The sequence below is a fragment of the Amblyraja radiata genome, chromosome 1 (genome assembly GCF_010909765.2).
Source record: "Amblyraja radiata isolate CabotCenter1 chromosome 1, sAmbRad1.1.pri, whole genome shotgun sequence".
Taxonomy (NCBI): Eukaryota; Metazoa; Chordata; class Chondrichthyes; order Rajiformes; family Rajidae; genus Amblyraja; species Amblyraja radiata.
In genome coordinates, this window is record NC_045956.1 from 2,986,683 (window position 1) to 3,004,718 (window position 18,036).

Sequence of the window (18,036 nt, forward strand, 5' to 3'; positions counted from 1 at the left end):
GAGGCAAATTACTGGTGAGGATTCTGATTTTGTGTGTGGAAAATCACCTATTTGATTGTTTTTTGATTAAGTTACCATGAAGATTTATGAGGGCAAGGTCATAGATCTAGTCTCTATATGGACTAGCAAAAGCCTTTGATAATATTCCGCATGGAACTGCTCTGGGAGGTTTGAGCAAATAGGAACCAGGGAGAGCTAGTTAACTGGATAGAGTATTGGTTTAATGGTGTGAAGAAGAGGTGGTAGTGGAAGGTTGTTTGTCAGATTGAAGGGCTGTGATAGTGAGTATGCCTCAGGGCCACTGCTGCTTGCCAACAAGATCAACAATTTGGAAGAGAATGTGTAAGGTGATTAGTAAGTTTGCAGATGATACTAAAATAGGTGGTATAATAGATGATGAAGACGGTCATCATAAATTACAGCGGGATCTTGATTAGCTGGGCAAGTGGGCTGAGGTATGGGAAATTGAGTTAAATTCAGGTCAGTGCGAGTTGTTGTAATTTGGGAAGTCAAACCAGAGCAGGACTTTCACAGTGAATGGTAGGACCCCAGAGAACATTGTAGAACTAGCTACACAAGTACATAGTTCCCTGAAAGTAGAGTCACAGATAAATAAGTGGTGAAGAGGCATTTAGCACACTGGCCTTCATCAGTCAGGGAATTGAGTATAAAAGGTGGGACATTATGTTACAAGACATTAGTGAGGCCGCACTTGGAGTATAGTATTCAGTTTTGGTCACGCTCGTGGGAAAGATGCCATTAAAATGGAATGGGTGAAGTGATGTTGCCAGGACTCGAGAGAGAGACTGAGCTACAGGAAGAGGTTGGGAAGGCAATGATTTTATTTCTGGCAGCACAGGAAACTGAGGGGTTGTCATATATATATGTGTAAACATCATGAAAAGCATAAATAGGGTGAATGCACATTGTGTTTTTCCCAGGATAGGGAAACAAGAATTAGAGGCTGTGGTATTAAGGTCAGAGGGGAAACATTTTACCAAAACCTGAGGGGAAACTATTTTACACAGAGTGGTGGGTATATAGAACAAGCTGCGAGAGGAATTAGTTGAGGTAAGTACAATAACAACATTTAAAAGCTATTTGAACAGGATTGTGGATAGGAAAGGTTTAGAAAAATATGGGCAAAACACAGGCATTGAAGCCTAGCTGAGATGGGACATCTTCGTCAATATGGACAAGTCGTGGTGAAGGTTGACACTTAAAGCTGGAGTAACTCAGCAGGACAGGCAGCATCTCTGGAGAGAAGGAATGGGTGACGTTTCGGGTCGAGACCCTTCTTCAGAGTGGTTAAGGATAAGGGAAACGAGAGATATAGATGGTGATGTTGAGAGATAATGAACAATGAATGAAAGATATGCAAAAAAGTAACATTGATAAAGGAAACAGGCCATCGTTAGCCATTTGTAGGGTGAAAATTAGAAGCTTGTTCGACTTCGGTGGGGAAGGGATAATGAGGGAATGCCGGGCCTTCCTGAAGGGAGAGAAATCAATATTCATACCAGTAAGCTGCCCAAGTGAAATATGAGAAATATGTTCCTCCAATTTGCATTTAGCCTCACTGACAGTGGAGGAGACCTAGGACAGAAAGGTCTGTGTAAGAATGAGAAGGAGAATTAAAGCGTCCAGCAACTGGGAGATCGGGTAGGTTCAGGCGGGCCAAGCAAAGGTGTTCCGCGAAACAATTGCCCAGGCTGCATTTGGTCTCGCCGATAGATAAGAGTCCACATCTTGAACAACGGATACAGTAGACGAGGTTGGAGGAGGTCCAAGTGAACCTCTGCCTAACCTGAAAGGACTGTCGGGGTCTTGATAACAATCAGCACGGGAGCACCTCAAGGCTACGTGCTCAGCCCCCTGCTGTACTCATGATTGCATAGCCGGTCATAGTGCGAACTCCATCATCAAGTTCGCTGACGACACCATTGTTACAATACAATACAATACAATACAATTCAATTTATTGTCATTTGGACCCCTTGAGGTCCAAACGAAATGCCGTTTCTGCAGCCATACATTACAAACAAATAGACCCAAGACACAACATAATTTACATAAACATCCATCACATTGCTGTGATGGAAGGCCAAAAAAACTTCTCTCTCCACTGCGATGGCGATTGTCCCGTGGTCATTAAAGCCATGCCGGGTGATGCAGGGTCGCACACCGGGTCTTGGTGTTAGAGCCCCCGGCGTGCGCTCGCAGAGACCCGCCGCCATTCCAAGCCGCGCGGGGCGGTGATGTAAGGCCCCGCTCCAGCTCTTCAACCCCGCAACTCGGGCGGGAGAAGTCGCCGCTGCGGAAGCCCCGAAAAGCGGTCTCACTCCAGGGACCCGCGGGCTCCCGGTGTTACCGTCCGCCAAACCCGCAGTTGCAGCCACCGAATCTCCGGGGGTCGGGTCGCAGCAGCGTCCACCACAGCTCCACCCGCTCTGGACTCGGCCAGCTCCGCGACGGTGAGGTGAGTAGTCGGCACCACAGCCCCCGGTCTTCCTGTTGGAGGCCGCTCCTCGTTGCAGCCCCAACGACAACGGAGACCCGACAAAGAAAAGGTCGGGTCTCCCGTGCAGGGAGAGATTTAAAAGTTACCCCCAACCCCCCCACACCACCCCCACCCCCCCACACACATACCCCAACAAAAATAACAAAAACTACATAAAAACATAGACATAAAATAATAAAAACGCAGACGGACTGCAGAGGCCGCTGCTGACGAGAGTCGCGCCGCCTACAGGAAGATGTTGTGGGACGTATCACTGATGGGGACGAGTCAGAGTATAGAAGTGAGATCGACCGACTGACCAAATGGTGCCAGCAAAATAACCTGGCCCTCAACACCAGCAAAACCAAGGAACTGATTGTGGACTTTGGAAGGGGTAGGATGGGGACCCACAGTCCCGTTTATATCAATGGGTCGATGGTGGAGAGGGTCAAGAGCTTCAAATTCCTGGGCGTGCATATTTCTGAAGATCTCTCCTGGTCCGAGAACACTGATGCAATTATTAAGAAAGCACATCAGCGACTCTACTTCCTGAGAATATTACGGAGAGTCGGTATGTCAAGGAGGACTCTCTCTAACTTCTACAGGTGCACAGTAGAGAGCATGCTGACCGGTTGCATCGTGGCTTGGTTCGGCAACTTGAGTGCCCAGGAGCGGAAAAGACTACAAAAGGTAGTAAACACTGCCCAGTCCATCATCGGCTCTGACCTCCCTACCATCGATGGGATCTATCGCAGTCGCTGCCTCAAAAAGGCTGGCAGCGTCATCAAGGACCCACACCATCCTGGCCACACACTCATCTCCCCGTTACCTTCAGGTAGAAGGCACAGGAGCCTGAAGACTGCAACTTCCAGGTTCAGAAATAGCTCCTTCAACACACCATCAGGCTATTAAACTCAACGGAAACAAATTTCTGAACACTAATTGACCATTATCTGTTTATTTGCACTTTATCTGCTTATTTATTGATGTGTGTATATATTTATATAATGGTATATGGACTCACTGATATGATATGTTCTGTATACGTGCCTACTATATTCCGTTATGCTGATGCAAAGCAAGAATTTCATTGTCCTATTTGGGACATATGACAATAAACTCTCTTGACTTGACTTGGGGTCCCTGGACAGTCGAGGGAGGAGGTATAGCAACAGGTGTTGCATCAATTCACCTTACAGCGAATGCAGCGCCGAGACCCGGGTTCGATCCTGACTAGATTAGATAGCCTTTATTGTCATTCAGACCGAAGTCTGAACGAAATTGAAGCAGTCATACATACACTACAATACAATAAAAAACAACAATAAACACATATTAACATCCACCACAGTGAGTCCACCCAACATCTCCTCACTGTGATGGAGGCAAAAGTCTTAGGTCTCCAGTCTCTTCCCTCCTCTTCTCCTTCTGCGCTGAGGCGATACCCCCCGGGCGATGTTACAATTGTCCCGCGGCTCAAACACCGCGGCCCGGGGTGGTCGAAGCTGCCGCTCACCAGTCCTGCTGACGCAGCCGCTGGCCCGCGGCCGAACCCCGGACTCAGACCACCGCCGCCAGATCACACCGTGCAAGCCACCGGAGCATCGTTCCAGCTCCGAGCCGGATCGCCCTCACGTGAGTGCCGTTACCGTCTCAGCCTCGCGCCAGGCCGCCCCGACTGGGCGCCGCTCCTCCCTCGGGCTGGGCCGCCCCGACTGGGCGCCGCTCTTCCCTCGGGCTGGGCCGCCCCGACCGGGCACCGCTCCTCCCTCGGGCTGGGCCGCCCCGACTGGGCGCCGCTCCTCCCTCGGGCTGGGCCGCCCCGACCGGGCACCGCTCCTCCCTCGGGCTGGGCCGCCCCGACTGGGCGCCGCTCCTCCCTCGGGCTGGGCCGCCCCGACCGGGCACCGCTCCTCCCTCGGGCTGGGCCGCCCCGACTGGGCGCCGCTTCTCCCTCGGGCTGGGCCGCCCCGACCGGGCGCCGCTCCTCCCTCGGGCTGGGAACGCCGTACCTCCCCGAGCTCGGCCACTCCGACGGGAGCACCGTTCCTTCCTCGGGCCGGCCGTCCTCACGGTAGCATCACAGCCCCTCACGGAAGCCCTGTTCCAGCCCCGAGCCGGGCCGTCCTCACGGGAGCGAGCTCAGTGCGAGTCCTGGCGGGCTCTGCCTCCTGAGCCTCGAGGTCGCCAGCTCCGCCATTAGGCCTCAGCACAGACGGAGGCAGAGAAGGGGAATACGACATAAAAGTCGCATTCCCCCGCAGGGAGACAGCAAGCCCCGTTTCAACCCCCCCCCCCAAACAGAAACTAAAAACCAAAACTAGACTAACCAAAACGAAAATAAACAACCCAAAAAAACACAAAACAAACAGGACTGCCGGAGAGCCGCTGCAGCCAGAGCCGCGCCGCCTACAGGTGCTGTCTCTACGGAGTTTGTACGTTCTCCCTGGGACCTGCGTGCATTTTCTCCGAGAGCTTCGGTTTCCTCCCACACTCCAGACGAACAGGTTTGTAGGTTAATTTGCCTGGTAAATGTAAAAAATAATTGTCCCTAGTGGGTGTAGGATAGTGTTAATGTGCGGGGATCGTTGGTCGGCATGTACCCGGTGAGCCCAAGGGCCTGTATCTCTAAACTAAACTAAAAATAAATCTTCTGCGGTTGCAGGGGAAGGTACCTGGTGAGGGGGTGGTTTGGGTGGGAAGGGGTGAGTTAACCAGGGAGTTGCGGAGGTGGGGGGGGAACGGTCTCTGCTGAAGGCGGAAAGGGGTTAAGATGGGAAAATGTGGCTGGTGGATCGCGTTGGAGGTGGCAGAAATTTCAGAGGACTATGTGTTGTATGCAACGGCTGATGGGGTGGAAGGTAAGGACTAGGGGGCTTCTGTCTCTGTTGCAACCAGGGGAAGGGAGAGCAAGGGTGGAGCTGCGGGATACCGAGGAAACACGAGTGAGGGCCTCATCTATGATGGGAGAGGGAAAACCGTTCCCTAAGGAATGAGGACATCTCGGATGTCCTAGCATGGAACACCTCATCTAGGGTGCAGATGCAGACGGAGGAATTGGGAGTAGGGGTTAGAGTCTTTGCAGGAAGCAGGTTCGGAAGAAGTGGAGTGGAGATAGTTGTGAGAGTCAGTGGGTTTGTAATAGACGTCAGTCAATAGTTTATTGACTGTGAGATCAAGAAAGGGGAGGGAGGTGTCGAGGGTGAAGATTTCTGTGGTGTGTGATTATGATTCATAGTTATGCTTCTCGTTAGACAATACTGTGATGTTTCACATTCAGTGCACTTTTGCTTCACGTATCTATCACACATAATCAATCTATCACACATAATCACGTATCTATCACACATAATCACAGCTCCCGGCATTTAACCTGGCAGCTGGAATCTCTGACGCATGGTCTTAGGAGGTTATAACACAATGCAAGCAACATTTTTCAACTGCAGTGGATTGTTTGTTATTTAAAGGCTTGCAATAATAAAACCCAAATAGATTTGCATCCTGCAGAAGAGATCAACCACTCGTTGACCCTTCGAAAGGCCGTTGGACAAAGACAACGTTTAGCAGGAGCAGCTGACCTCAGGAACTGATCCAACTCCAAGGCTCAACTGAACAGTGCCCAACCTCGGAATTACCAATACTGGACCCAAGACGATGCCTGACCATCCGGAGCGCTCCCTACCGCGACCTAACCTGGGGGCCGAACCAGAAACACCACATCCAGGAGGCAGAGGAGACACAATGGTCTGCATGAGACTGAAACAAGACAATTCAAGTCCTTCCTCCCAATATATTTGGAAAACATTAAAACTATTGAACTTAAAGCCAGACTCACCTATTGAAGATTGCTCTGTATTGTATGACATAAAGGCATAGCTCACAACTGGTTCAGCAGATTTTGCCATACAACCTAAAAACCTCAATTCACCGGATAGGCCATAAGGCGTCCTCAAGTAAGGCAAGAAGCGGGTGTCTACTTCTTTATCAACACTTTGCGGTGCTCCAATGTGGCAATAATGGAGAGCTCCTTTACGCCAGATCTGGAATATCTAATGGTGAAGTGCTGTCCCTACTACCTGCCTTGTGAATTCACTTTGACTATCCTGACAGCAGTGTACATCCCATCACATGCGGACTGTGAAGCTTGCACTGGATGTACTGTACACCACTACCAATAACCTTAAAGTGAAGTAACCTGAGGCCTTGTTCATCATAGCAGGCAACTTCAACCAGGCCTACCTAAAGAGTGTGCTAACAAAGTATTATCAGACTAACACACTAGAGGACCGAACATCGTCGGATACTGCCACAGAACTGTCACAAAGAAACATAGGTGCAGGAGTAGGCCATTCGGCCCTTCGAGCCAGCTTCACCATTCAATATGATCATGGCCGATCATCTAAAATCAGTACCCTGTTCCAGCTCTTCCCCCATATCTCTTGATTCCTTTAGCCCTAGGAGCTAAATCTAACTCTCTCTTGAAAACATCCAGTGAATTGGCTTCCACTGCCTTCTGTGGCAGAGAATTCCAGATTCACAACTCTCTGGGTGAAAAAGTTTTTCCTCATCTCAGTCCTAAATTGTCTACCGATTATTCTTAAACTGTGACCCCTGGTTCTGGACTCCCCCAACATTGGGAACATTTTCCCTGCATGTGGCCTATCCAATCTTTTAAGAAGTTTATGTTTCTATAGGATCCCCTCTCATCTGTCTAAATTCCAGTGAATACAAGCCCAGTCGACCCATTCTTTCATCATATGTCAGTCCTGCAATCCTGGGAATTAACCTAGTGAACTTGCGCTCCACTCCCCTCAATAGCAATAATGTCCTTTCTCAAATTAGGAGACCAAAATTGCACACAATACTCCAGGTCCGGTCTCACCAGGGCCCTGTACAACTGCAATAGGGCCTCCTTGCTTCTAAACTCAAATCCTCTCGCAATGAAGGTCAACAAGCTTTCTTCACTGCCTGCTGTACCTGCATGCTTACTTTCAGTGACTGATGTACAAGCACACCCAGGTCTCGTTGCACCTCCCCTTTTCCGAATCTGACACCATTCATATAATAATCTGCTTTCATGTTCTTGCCACCAACGTGGATAACCTCATATTTATCCACATTATTCTGCATCTGCCATCTCACCCAACCTATCCAAGTCACCCTGCAGCCTCATAACACCCTCCTCGCAGCACACACTGCCACCCAGCTTTGTGTCATCCGCAAACTTGGAGGTGTTACATTGAATTCTCTCCTCGAAATCATTAATTGTGCTCAGATGCCTACTGCTCCACCCCCCACTTGCATTTTGGGAAATCTGACCACATGGTTGTGCTCCTAATCCCTGCTTACAAGCAGAAATTTCTGGTACATGATTCTAACCAAATTCAACATCAAACTCCTGGACCTAGGACTCCACAGCCCTCACTGTAACAGAATCCTTAACATCTTGATCCATAGACTGCAATCAGTAAGAATAGGCGACTCAGCATTCGCCATAGTCATTCTCAACAATTGTTCACCACAAGGATGTGCTCGCAGAACAATGCTACACTCACTCCACACTCATGACTGTATGGCTGAATTCTGCTCTAACCCCATTTACCTTTGTTAAGACGACACCACCAAACCAGACTGAATTTCAAACAATGATGAGATGGAGAACAGAAAGGATCTTAGTAACATAGTTTAAAGACACAACCTCTCCCTCAATGTCAATAAAATGAAGATACTGGTCATCGACTTTTGGAAGCGGATGGAATACATGCCATTTGACAAGAATGCTGAAGAGGAGATGGTTGAGAGCTTCAGATTCCTCGGTGTAAATATCACCAAATATTTATCCTGTCTAACCACATAGTCAATATGTCCAAGAAAGCACACCAATCTTATGTCCCAAATGATTCTTACCAATTTATACAGATGCACCATAAAAAGCATCCTAACCAGATGCATAACAGCTTGGTCTGAAGAAGGGTGCCAATCCGAAATGTCACCAATCCATGGCCTTCAGAGATGCTGCCGATCCCATTGTACTCTAGCACTTGCAGTTCCTTGTTTCTCTTTGTATAGCAACTGCTCTGCTCAAGACAACAAGTTGTGGTTGCAGCCCAGAGCAGCATGAAAACCACCTTTCAGGATTTTAGATTTTTGACAGATTTCAAGAAATGTTGGCGTTCAATTGACCGACAAATCAGGAAAGCACATCAAGAACACATCCATTATGTGGTAGGGGAAAGTTTAAAATCAGAAGACACAAAGCCTTTCTGGCATTACATCAGGAAAATGAGCCAGGAAGTATTTGGAATCTCAAGCCTTACATCGATGGGGCGGACAGTATCTTTGGCAGCAGACAAAGCCGAAGTGTTAAACCAGCAGTTTTGTTTGTTTTTTACTGAAGAAAACCTAGATAAATTCCTGTCATTGAACTCACAACAAACTCCAAAAATTACAGATCTTAAGGTAACAATGAACGGGGTGCAGAAATTATTGGAAGAAACAAAACCAAATAAATAATTAGGGCCAGACCAGATACCAGCCAGAGTTTAAAGAATTGTGCAGCAAGCTCAGCTCCAGTCTTCCAAAAACATTTATCAGAAGTCTGTGGATAGTGGAGAACTTCCAGAAGATTGGCTGAATGCTAACATTGTCTCCATCTATAAAAAAAGATGGGATAAATCCTGCAAATTATCGCCCAGTTTCACTGACCTCCATACCATGCAAGATTCTCGAACATATAATCCACCGACATATTATGGACCATATTGACTTCCACAAGGTACTAACAAACCACCAACATGTCTTGAGACAGGGTCGATCATGTGAAACCCAACTGGCGGGACTCCTTGATGATCTAGCCAGGTCACTCGATAGCACGGGTCAGACTGACCTGATTATATTAGACTTCAGTAAGGTTTTTGATCAGGTTCCCCACAAGCGGCTCCTGTACAGGCTCAACCATGTAGTAATAGACAGCAACCTCTTAAAATGGATTGAGATCTTTTTGACAAGGAGGCACCAGCGAGTTCTCTTGGAGGGAGAGACGTCTATTGAAACTTCTGTGACATCAGGTGTACCACCGGGGACCGTCATGGGTCCACTGCTCTTCCTACTGTATATCAATGACATTCCAAATGCAGTTTCGTCCAGAGTTCGACTCTTCGCAGATGATGCCATCATTTATAGAGAGATTAAAACACCAGAAGACAGCTTGTCCTTGCAGAAGGATCTGGAATGCTCTCTGGGAATGGGGAAAAACCTGGCAGATGTCATTCAATACAACCAAATGTCATACCGTGCACGTCTCACATAAGACTAAACCATATTTATCGGAATACAACATGGGTAGCTCGAGGAGTCGAATTATGCAAATATTTAAGTTGGGCGATGCATATTAGTAAAGTGTCTAACAAAGCAAATAGAACTCTCGGTCTTCTTAAAATAAATGTTCACGCATGTTGTACATCCGTGAAAGAGAATGCCTACAAGTCCTTGGTCAGGCCCAAATTGGAGTATTGTGGAGCCGTATGGGATCCTTTCAACAACAACAAGAAGATCATCCTGGAGAAAGTACAACGCCGAGCAGCCCGCTTTGTATGTAATGACTACAAGCGTGAATAATACGCTGACATCTCTCGGATCTCTGCAGAATCAGGCTAAGCCTTATTGCAATTTACAAGGAGATTCACAAAATCACGCCATCAAATCTTCCGTCATCCCAGAGCACCAACTGGCATGAAACAAGACAAAATCCCAACATCATCAACTCGCTAAATTTCAATAAACTTTGCTACCAATATTCCCTTTACCCTAGGATGATAAGTGAATGGAATAGGTTACCACCCTGGACACGTGCTGCTCCTGATGTTAAGTCATTTAAAAAGGGGATTGAGCAACTAGATCTCCCCAACTTGGTCAAAAAGGCCCACTTCAAAATATAATCGCTACTCTACTCACTCCGACCTGCGCGGGATAACCACTGATGAGGTGTTTGCGCAGTAATCAACCAGAACCAAAGCCTCCATCCTCTACTCATACCATGCCACTTTTAGTCGCCACTTACTTAACAGTGATCATGAGCCCCTCAGTGATATTTCCACAACACAAAATCATTTATCTCTCAATCTCTTTCACTAATAGCGTTGTAATTGTGGTGGATTTTAACTTGGCAACTGTCAACCGGGACTGCCATAGTTCCTTCAGTTTGTTCAAAATGTAGAATGTCCTTCTAGAGAAAGGGAAAACCAAGGAATTGACAAGGAACTGACAAAAGAGTTGAGGCCTGAGGTTGATCAGCACATGATCATATTGAATGATACAGGCTTGAGGGGACCAGTAGACCTCTGGCCCTATTTTCCTGTGATGAAGACTTCAACAAATCTATAGAATTGAATAAATACGCAAAAAGGGCAAATAAACCACTAATGCGGATAAATAAGAGATAATATATTTTGTTTGGAAGAAGAATAGAGACTATTTTTTACTTGGACCGGCGGCCACCAGCTGTGGGGAGGGGGGGGGGTCGCACGAAGCCGATCCCGGGGCGGACATTCAAACACGGTAAAGGCGTCAACCCATGGCCGGGGCTGGCGTTTGAACCCAGACGGACGAAGCAACAACGTGAAAGTGCGATGACATGGAAAGCGTGCGATGGGCGCGGTTGCCTCCCTGCCTCCCTCCCTCCCTGCCTGCCTGCGCTCACCCTGCTCCTTGGGGATGCGGACGACACAGTCGATGATGCCCTTGTACTGGTTCTCCACGCTGATCTGCTTGCTGGAGGCTTGCACCTGCAGCAGCAACTTGACCCGCTCGATCGGCGCCACGACCGTCTTGGAGATTCCGGCGGCGATGCCCCCGGCCAGGAGGTCTTTGACAAAAGAAGAAAAGTCGAAGATGTTCGACCCCGAAGCGGGCATGGCGGCGGCGGCGGTTGGCGGGGCCAGCGGTTGTAACCGGCAGCAACCGGGCGCGAGGGCATCGTCCGGCACGTGACGCTCGCAACGGGCGGGAAAGCGCCGACGTCACGCGGGGAACGCTTTGTGACGTTCAGACGTCGTCGCCTGGGTATGACGCCGCACACACGCGAAGGAAGATGGACACGAAGTGCTGGAGTAAAGAGGGCCTGTCCCACTTGGCCGCCATTTGCGCGACCTGGTAATAATAATAATAATAATACATTTTATTTATGGGCGCCTTTCAAGAGTCTCAAGGACACCTTAAAAGAATTTAGCAGGTAGAGGAAAAACATGGAAGGGGAATGAAATAAATAGTAGAGACATGACTAGTACACAAAGTAAAGACAGAATTCAATTCAAAACACAATAGGGTGATTTCACGAAAGGTCACTGGAGCGTAAATCCCCACTCACGTGACCGAAAATTTTAACTGAGGGACAAGCGTCACTTCCGGTACATGTTAGTGGATGGGAAAACACGCACTTTCACACCCGTTAAAAACATCGAAAACGGCCCGTTTTTGAGCTGCAATTAACGGAGCCAGTCGGGGTGACCGTGAGGAACAGCTACCTAAATTTACAGTCCAAAAAAAAGATAGAAACTAAGGTAAATACAAGCGGGAGCTGAAGGTGTAAATACAGCGGAAGTTGATTGCCGACATTTTTCGTGGACATTTAAAGATCCAAAATATCGGGAATTATCGCGTTTGCTCGCTGCATTTCATCAAAAGTGGCATTATTGACTTTTTTATCTTTATTCATTTGTTATATGAAAAGTATTAAAAGTTAGAAATCCGTCAGTAAAATTGCAAAATCGCCCATGGTTCTCGGGTGGGTTTTAACATGCAAAATAAAAACGCTTCTGAAGCTACATTTACCATTTAAATAATCGTAAGCTTGCATCTCAGTAAAATTTATTTTCAAACGCATTGAGAGTTTACGATTATTTAAATGGTAAATGGAGCTTCAGAAGCGTGTTCATTTTGCATGTACCCCACCTAGTCAAAATGGGCTGAAGAGATAGCGGAATCTCGGGTGTCATTTCCTTGCACACATGACGGTGCTTTGAGGAAGATTTTCTTGACATTGGTAAATAGGCGATCGACATTTGGAAATAATCTACGTCTTTGCTTGGCAATTCTATGAAGTCCTTGAGCTTGGCATGTCAAATGCAACATTTTGGGGAATAAAATTTTAAGTCACAAACAGAAGTATATTCTCGTGTTTTATACCTTCTGGCTAAAGTACAGCAAGTGAAGATGTAAACAACTGAGCAATAGTTAAGCTGTTTGACTTCACCAATACTTCCGATGTCAACGAATACTCCTTTGATGGTTAACCTGCCTCCAGTGTACAGATGACCACATTGGCAACATATCTCCCCATAGCATCGGTTGTCTCGCCCATTGGGATCCATATTTTGTTGCATGCAACTTAATCTCTAATTTTCTGCCCAACAATATTGAAGTTGCTGTCAACATAATTTTTCCATAATAATGACTCGCTTGGTATATTTTCCTCTGCGTATTTGTTCCTCGGAGAGATTTGTTTTCCAACAGTGGAATTCCAATATCAATGAATGCCTTGCACAAGTCAGTATTCAGTATTCAGTATTTATTTAATATCATTTTCACTGAGTACTTGCATACACAGAGGAAACGAAAAAACGTTACTCGATCAGTTTCCATTTAGTGTAGTTAATAAAAAAAGGATAAATACAAAGGGCTTTAAAAACAAATTAAAATTACCATGTCTAAAACAAAAAGTAGGCCTAAAATTTACAATAGAATAAAAACAGACATTCCGACCGACAGTGGCTTCAAAGTATGGACGAGGTTGCATGCGTTTGTGAACGATATTTGGGGAGGGGACATAGTCCGTTAATCAGTCTTATTGCTTGTGGGAAGAAGCTGTGGAGCATCCTGCTGGTTTTGCAGCTGATGCTCCTGTACCTCTTCCCAGATAGCAGAATAGAGAAGATGTGGTGTGATGGGTGGTAGGGGTCCTGGATGATGGAGATGGCTCTGCTGATGCTCCGCTTCTTGTATATCTCCAACAGGAAAGGGAGTGGGGCACCAATGATCCTGCTGGCGGTCTTCACTATCCTGTCGAGTTGATATTGTTCGTGAGCCTTGCAGCTCCCAAACCAGGAAGTGATGCCGTAGGTCAGTATGCTTTCGATGGTGCCCCTGTAGAAGGTCCTTAGATGAGCAGTGGGGAGACCTGCTTTCCTTAGTCTCCGGAGGGGGTGGAGCCGCTGCTGAGCTCTTTTGATCACTGCTGTGGTGTTGGTCGTAGAGGTCAGGTCATCCGCCAGGTTGAGTCCTAGGAACTTCACACTGCTGACCCTCTCCACAGCAGCTCCATCGATATGCAGCGGAGTATGATGTTTTTTTCCAACCCTCCTGAAATCAATCACCATTTCCTAAGTTTTTTCCACATTGAGAGTGAGGTTGTGAGATCTGCACCATTCGGTAAGCAGCTCCACCTCCATCCTGTACGCCGACTCATTATTGTCGCTGATGAGACCCACCACTGTTGTGTCATCAGCGAACTTGTTGATGTAGTTGTTGCTAAGTCTAGCAGTACAGTCATGAGTCAGCAGACTAAACAGCAGGGGGCTTAGGACACAGCCTTGGGGTGAGCCAGTGCTCACAGCGATGGTTCTTGATGTCCGACTGCCCACCCTGTCTGCTGCCGTTGTGATAAAAGGTTAAGGACCCAGTTGCAAGTGCCAGTATCCACCTTTAACAGCTTCAGCTTCTCCACCAGCTGCTGTGGGATGATTGTATTAAAAGCGGAGCTGAAGTCTATAAAGAGGATCCTGGCATAGGTATTCTTCCGGTCAAAAACTCAGATTAGCAACTGGAGCCAGCAGTAAATGTAGTGAGGAGACAAGCTTGGGTATTTCGCTTGGGTAGTCTGCACCCCAGCAGTATCAACATTGACTTCTCTATTTTTAAATAGCCCTCGTCTTCTCCTTCCTCCCCCTCCCCTCCTCTCCTTCTAGTCCTCCTGTCTCCGCATCTTCCTTTCCTTTCCCTCCCCCCCCCATCAGTCTGAAGAAGTGTCCCGACCCAAACATTGCCTATTCCTTCTCTCCATAGATTCTTCCTCACCCGCTGTTTCTCCAGCATTTTTCGTCTACTTTAGATTTTTCCAGCACCTGCAGTTCTTTCTTAAATCGATCTTGGAAAGGACAACCAGCGGGCAGCGGCACGAACAAATGCATGACTGATGGTGGCGCCCCCGGTTTTGCCTCGGTGGGGGAAGTTTTCTTATGTTATACTATGTTAACATCATTGTAATCACGGTACGACTAGAGAAAATAGCACGACCTTTTAGCAAAATGGCAAAAAAAAGGCTGATTTTGGCACTCGTTCGTGAAAAAGGCATTATCCTGATGAAATTATCAAAAAAGGCATAAAAAGGCACATTGCAAAATCCTGGCTCTACTCATTAGTCACATGGGAAAAGGATTGTACCATACTACAAAGGGAGACAAAAAAGCTGGAGAAACTCAGCGGGTGAGGCAGCGTCTATGGAGCAAAGGAATAGGCGACGTTTCGGGTCAAGACCCTTCTTCAGACTGATGTGGGGGGGGGGAAGGGAAAAAGAAAGGAAGAGGCAGAGACAGCAGGCTGTGGGAGAGCTGGGAAGGGGAGGGGAAGGACGGAGAAAGCAAGGACAACCTGAAATTGGAGAAGTCAATATTCATATCGCTGGGGTGTAAACTACCCAAGCGAAATATGAGGTGCTGTTCCTCCAATTTGCGGTGGGACTCTGGCCATGGAGGAGGCCCAGGGCAGAAAGGTCGGATTCAAAATGGGAGGGGGAGTTGAAGTGCTGAGCCATCAGGGGATCAGGTTGGTTAATGCGAACTGAGCGGAGGTGTTGGGCGGAGCGATCGCCAAGCTTGCTCTTGATCTCACCGATGTAGAGCAGTTGACACCTGGGACAACGGATGCAATAGATGAGGTTGGAGGAGGTGCAGGTGAACCTCTGCCTCACCTGGAAAGACTGCTTGTGTCCTTGGATGGAGTCGAGGGGGGAGGTAAAGCGACAAGTGTAGCATTTCCTGCGGTTGCAAGGGAAAGTACCAGGGGAGGGGGTGGTGTGGGTGGGAAGGGACAAATTGACCAGGGAGTTACGGAGGAAATGGTCTCTGTGGAAAGCAGAAAGGGGAGGAAATGGGAAGATGTGGCCAGTGGTGGGATCCCATTGGAGGTGGCAAAAATGTTGGAGGGTTATGTGTTGTATGCGACGGCTGGTAATGGTCCGGCACTCAAATTCATCTGGGCCATTTCCGACATCACCCTACCGTTTCTAGACCTCACCATCTCCATCGCAGGTAACAGACTACTGATCGACATCTACTACAAACCCACTGACTCACATGGCTATCTGGACTACACTTTTTCCCACCCTGCTTCCTGCAAGGACACTATCCCCTACTCCCAATTCCTCCATCCATGCTGCATCTGCACCCAGGATGAGGTATTCCAAACCACCTCCAGCACTGGCCACATCTTCCCATCTCCTCTCCGCTTTCCGCTGAGACAGTTCCCTCTGCTACTCCCTTATACTCATTAAGATCCTAATCATCTCAATGCAGCTACACACATAGACGTCTGCTTTGGCTTCCAAGAGCCCTATTCTCTCTCTGGATATCCTTTTCCCGTAATGTACGTATCTCTTTTGGAATCCCCTTTTTGCCATCCAGGTTTTCTTTTTTTAAATATTCCTATGTCCCTGATACTCCTCCAGGGATACACTTGATCCCAGCAGACCATTCCTGGTCTATGCCTCCTTTTTTCCCCTGACCAGAGCCTCAATTTCTCTTGTGATTCTAACAGGAACATGCATGCCTTGAACTCTCACACTTTTAAATAATACCCTTTTTCGGGCAGCCTTTTCCTTTTCCCCAAAAACAACCTACTACAATCATCTTTAGTAAGTTCCTGTCTAATGCCATCAAAGTTGGCCATGCCCCAGAACTTTAACTCGTGAGCCCACCCTTTCTTTATCCATAACTATTTTAAAGCTAATAAAACTGTGGTCAGTGGTCACAAAAGGCTTGCACACCGACATTTCAATCACTTGCCTATTCCAATCTCCTAGGAGAAGATCAAGATTTGCCCTCTCTCTTGTAGGACCATCTGCATATTGCCCAACAAATGTTTCCTGAACACATCTGACAAATTCCGCTCTGACTAAGCCCGTGATACAATGGCAGCCTCAGTCAATATTGGGAAAGTTAAAATCTTCCAGCTGTGACAACCCTATTAGTTTTGCAATGTCTCAGCATGTTTGCTCTTCTAATTCCCATTGCTGATTTTGGAACCTATAGTACACTTTCAACAAGGTGATTATCTTTTTATTTCTCAACTTTACCCATATTGCTTCACTGGATGAACCATTAGTCATGTCATGTCAAATTACTGCCATGACATTCTCACAAAATCAATAAATGGTCTTGTTCTGCATTTAATAAGGTTATTTGATTTCGCACCTCAAGATTAAATATTCTTTCTTGCAAGACAGTCTTCCATAAATAATACCAGTGACATTATTTATGCTGCATTGCATTCTATAAAAACATTCATTTGGAAAAGTATTTAAAAAAAGCTTGTTTCTTTCATTTTTCTGATACTGCTGAGCTTCCACATCTCGTTGAAACTGTGGAATGATGTGGTGTTTGTTTCTTTATAATCACTTGTGAAATCAAAATGACAATCTTGACTTAATGTTTTAGTTGCTACATTTATTACATATCCCAAAGCATTAAGGTTTGTTGCACTAATTTAAGGAATGTTACCTATGCAAAAAGGAATGATGTAGTTATCTTCAAAGGCACATTTCAAGTAATAGGTCAATTCTGCATTTAACTATGGTCAGTTCAAACAAACACCAGTAAGAAATGTAAACATTACAAATTTATATTCTTCCATTTAGATTGTAATTACATTTAAATTATGTGCAACCAAAGATTTGCAATCACAACATTTTCATTATTGCATTTAATAAAAATAAGTGCATTGTGTGTTTGTAATTACTGAGGCAAGGGCAACCAAGTGTTCTGTCTGAAGAAGGGTCTCGGCCCGAAACGTCACCCATTTCTTCTCTCCGGAGATGCTGCCGGTCCCAGTGAGTTACTCCAGCATTGTGTGTCCATCTTAAGTGTTCTCAATAGTTACGTACTTCAAAGAACTGGTTCGCCAAAAATACTTGTAGTATTTTGAATGCAGAATCAAGTTAATGGAACGTCCTGAACAGAATTATGGACATATTTTGGAATATTGGAATGAAATGCACTTAGAAAATGTTCTTGTAAAATCATATTGACATTATGTAATCAATCCAAAAGAGAGTTTGAAAGCAAGCTCCACAGCAACCTCTGTCACAGAATCGTGGAGACAAACGTAAAACTCTTGAGGATGAGGATCTACAAAAAGTCTTCTGCAATGGTAAAAAGAGAAACATTATTATGACTGTGATCAACGTCATGGAAAATCAAAGTTTTGGTCCTGTTCATTAACATTTATGTACTTTTACATGCCATCAGCCCTTCAAGATACAAAGGAGA

At 46.5% G+C, this 18,036-nt stretch overlaps 2 protein-coding genes across 5 annotated transcripts in view; both read right to left on the reverse strand.

Annotated features, from left to right (window-relative positions):
- slc25a31 (solute carrier family 25 member 31) overlaps window positions 1–16,877 on the reverse strand; it is a 44,308-nt gene extending 27,431 nt beyond the window's left edge. The window contains exons 1-3 of the mRNA XM_033015627.1: window positions 16,845–16,877; window positions 15,979–16,022; window positions 11,199–11,395 (exon numbers count right to left, since the gene is read on the reverse strand). Coding sequence (XP_032871518.1) covers window positions 11,199–11,395; window positions 15,979–16,022; window positions 16,845–16,877 — 274 coding nt within the window. The remainder of the gene's footprint in view (window positions 1–11,198; window positions 11,396–15,978; window positions 16,023–16,844) is intronic.
- Window positions 16,878–16,963: 86 nt separating this feature from the next.
- intu (inturned planar cell polarity protein) overlaps window positions 16,964–18,036 on the reverse strand; it is a 66,945-nt gene continuing 65,872 nt past the window's right edge. For all 4 annotated transcript variants that reach the window (XM_033014863.1, XM_033014944.1, XM_033014783.1 and 1 more), the window contains one exon: window positions 16,964–17,909. In XM_033014863.1, the coding sequence (XP_032870754.1) occupies window positions 17,798–17,909 (112 nt within the window). In that variant the 3' untranslated portion in view covers window positions 16,964–17,797. The remainder of the gene's footprint in view (window positions 17,910–18,036) is intronic.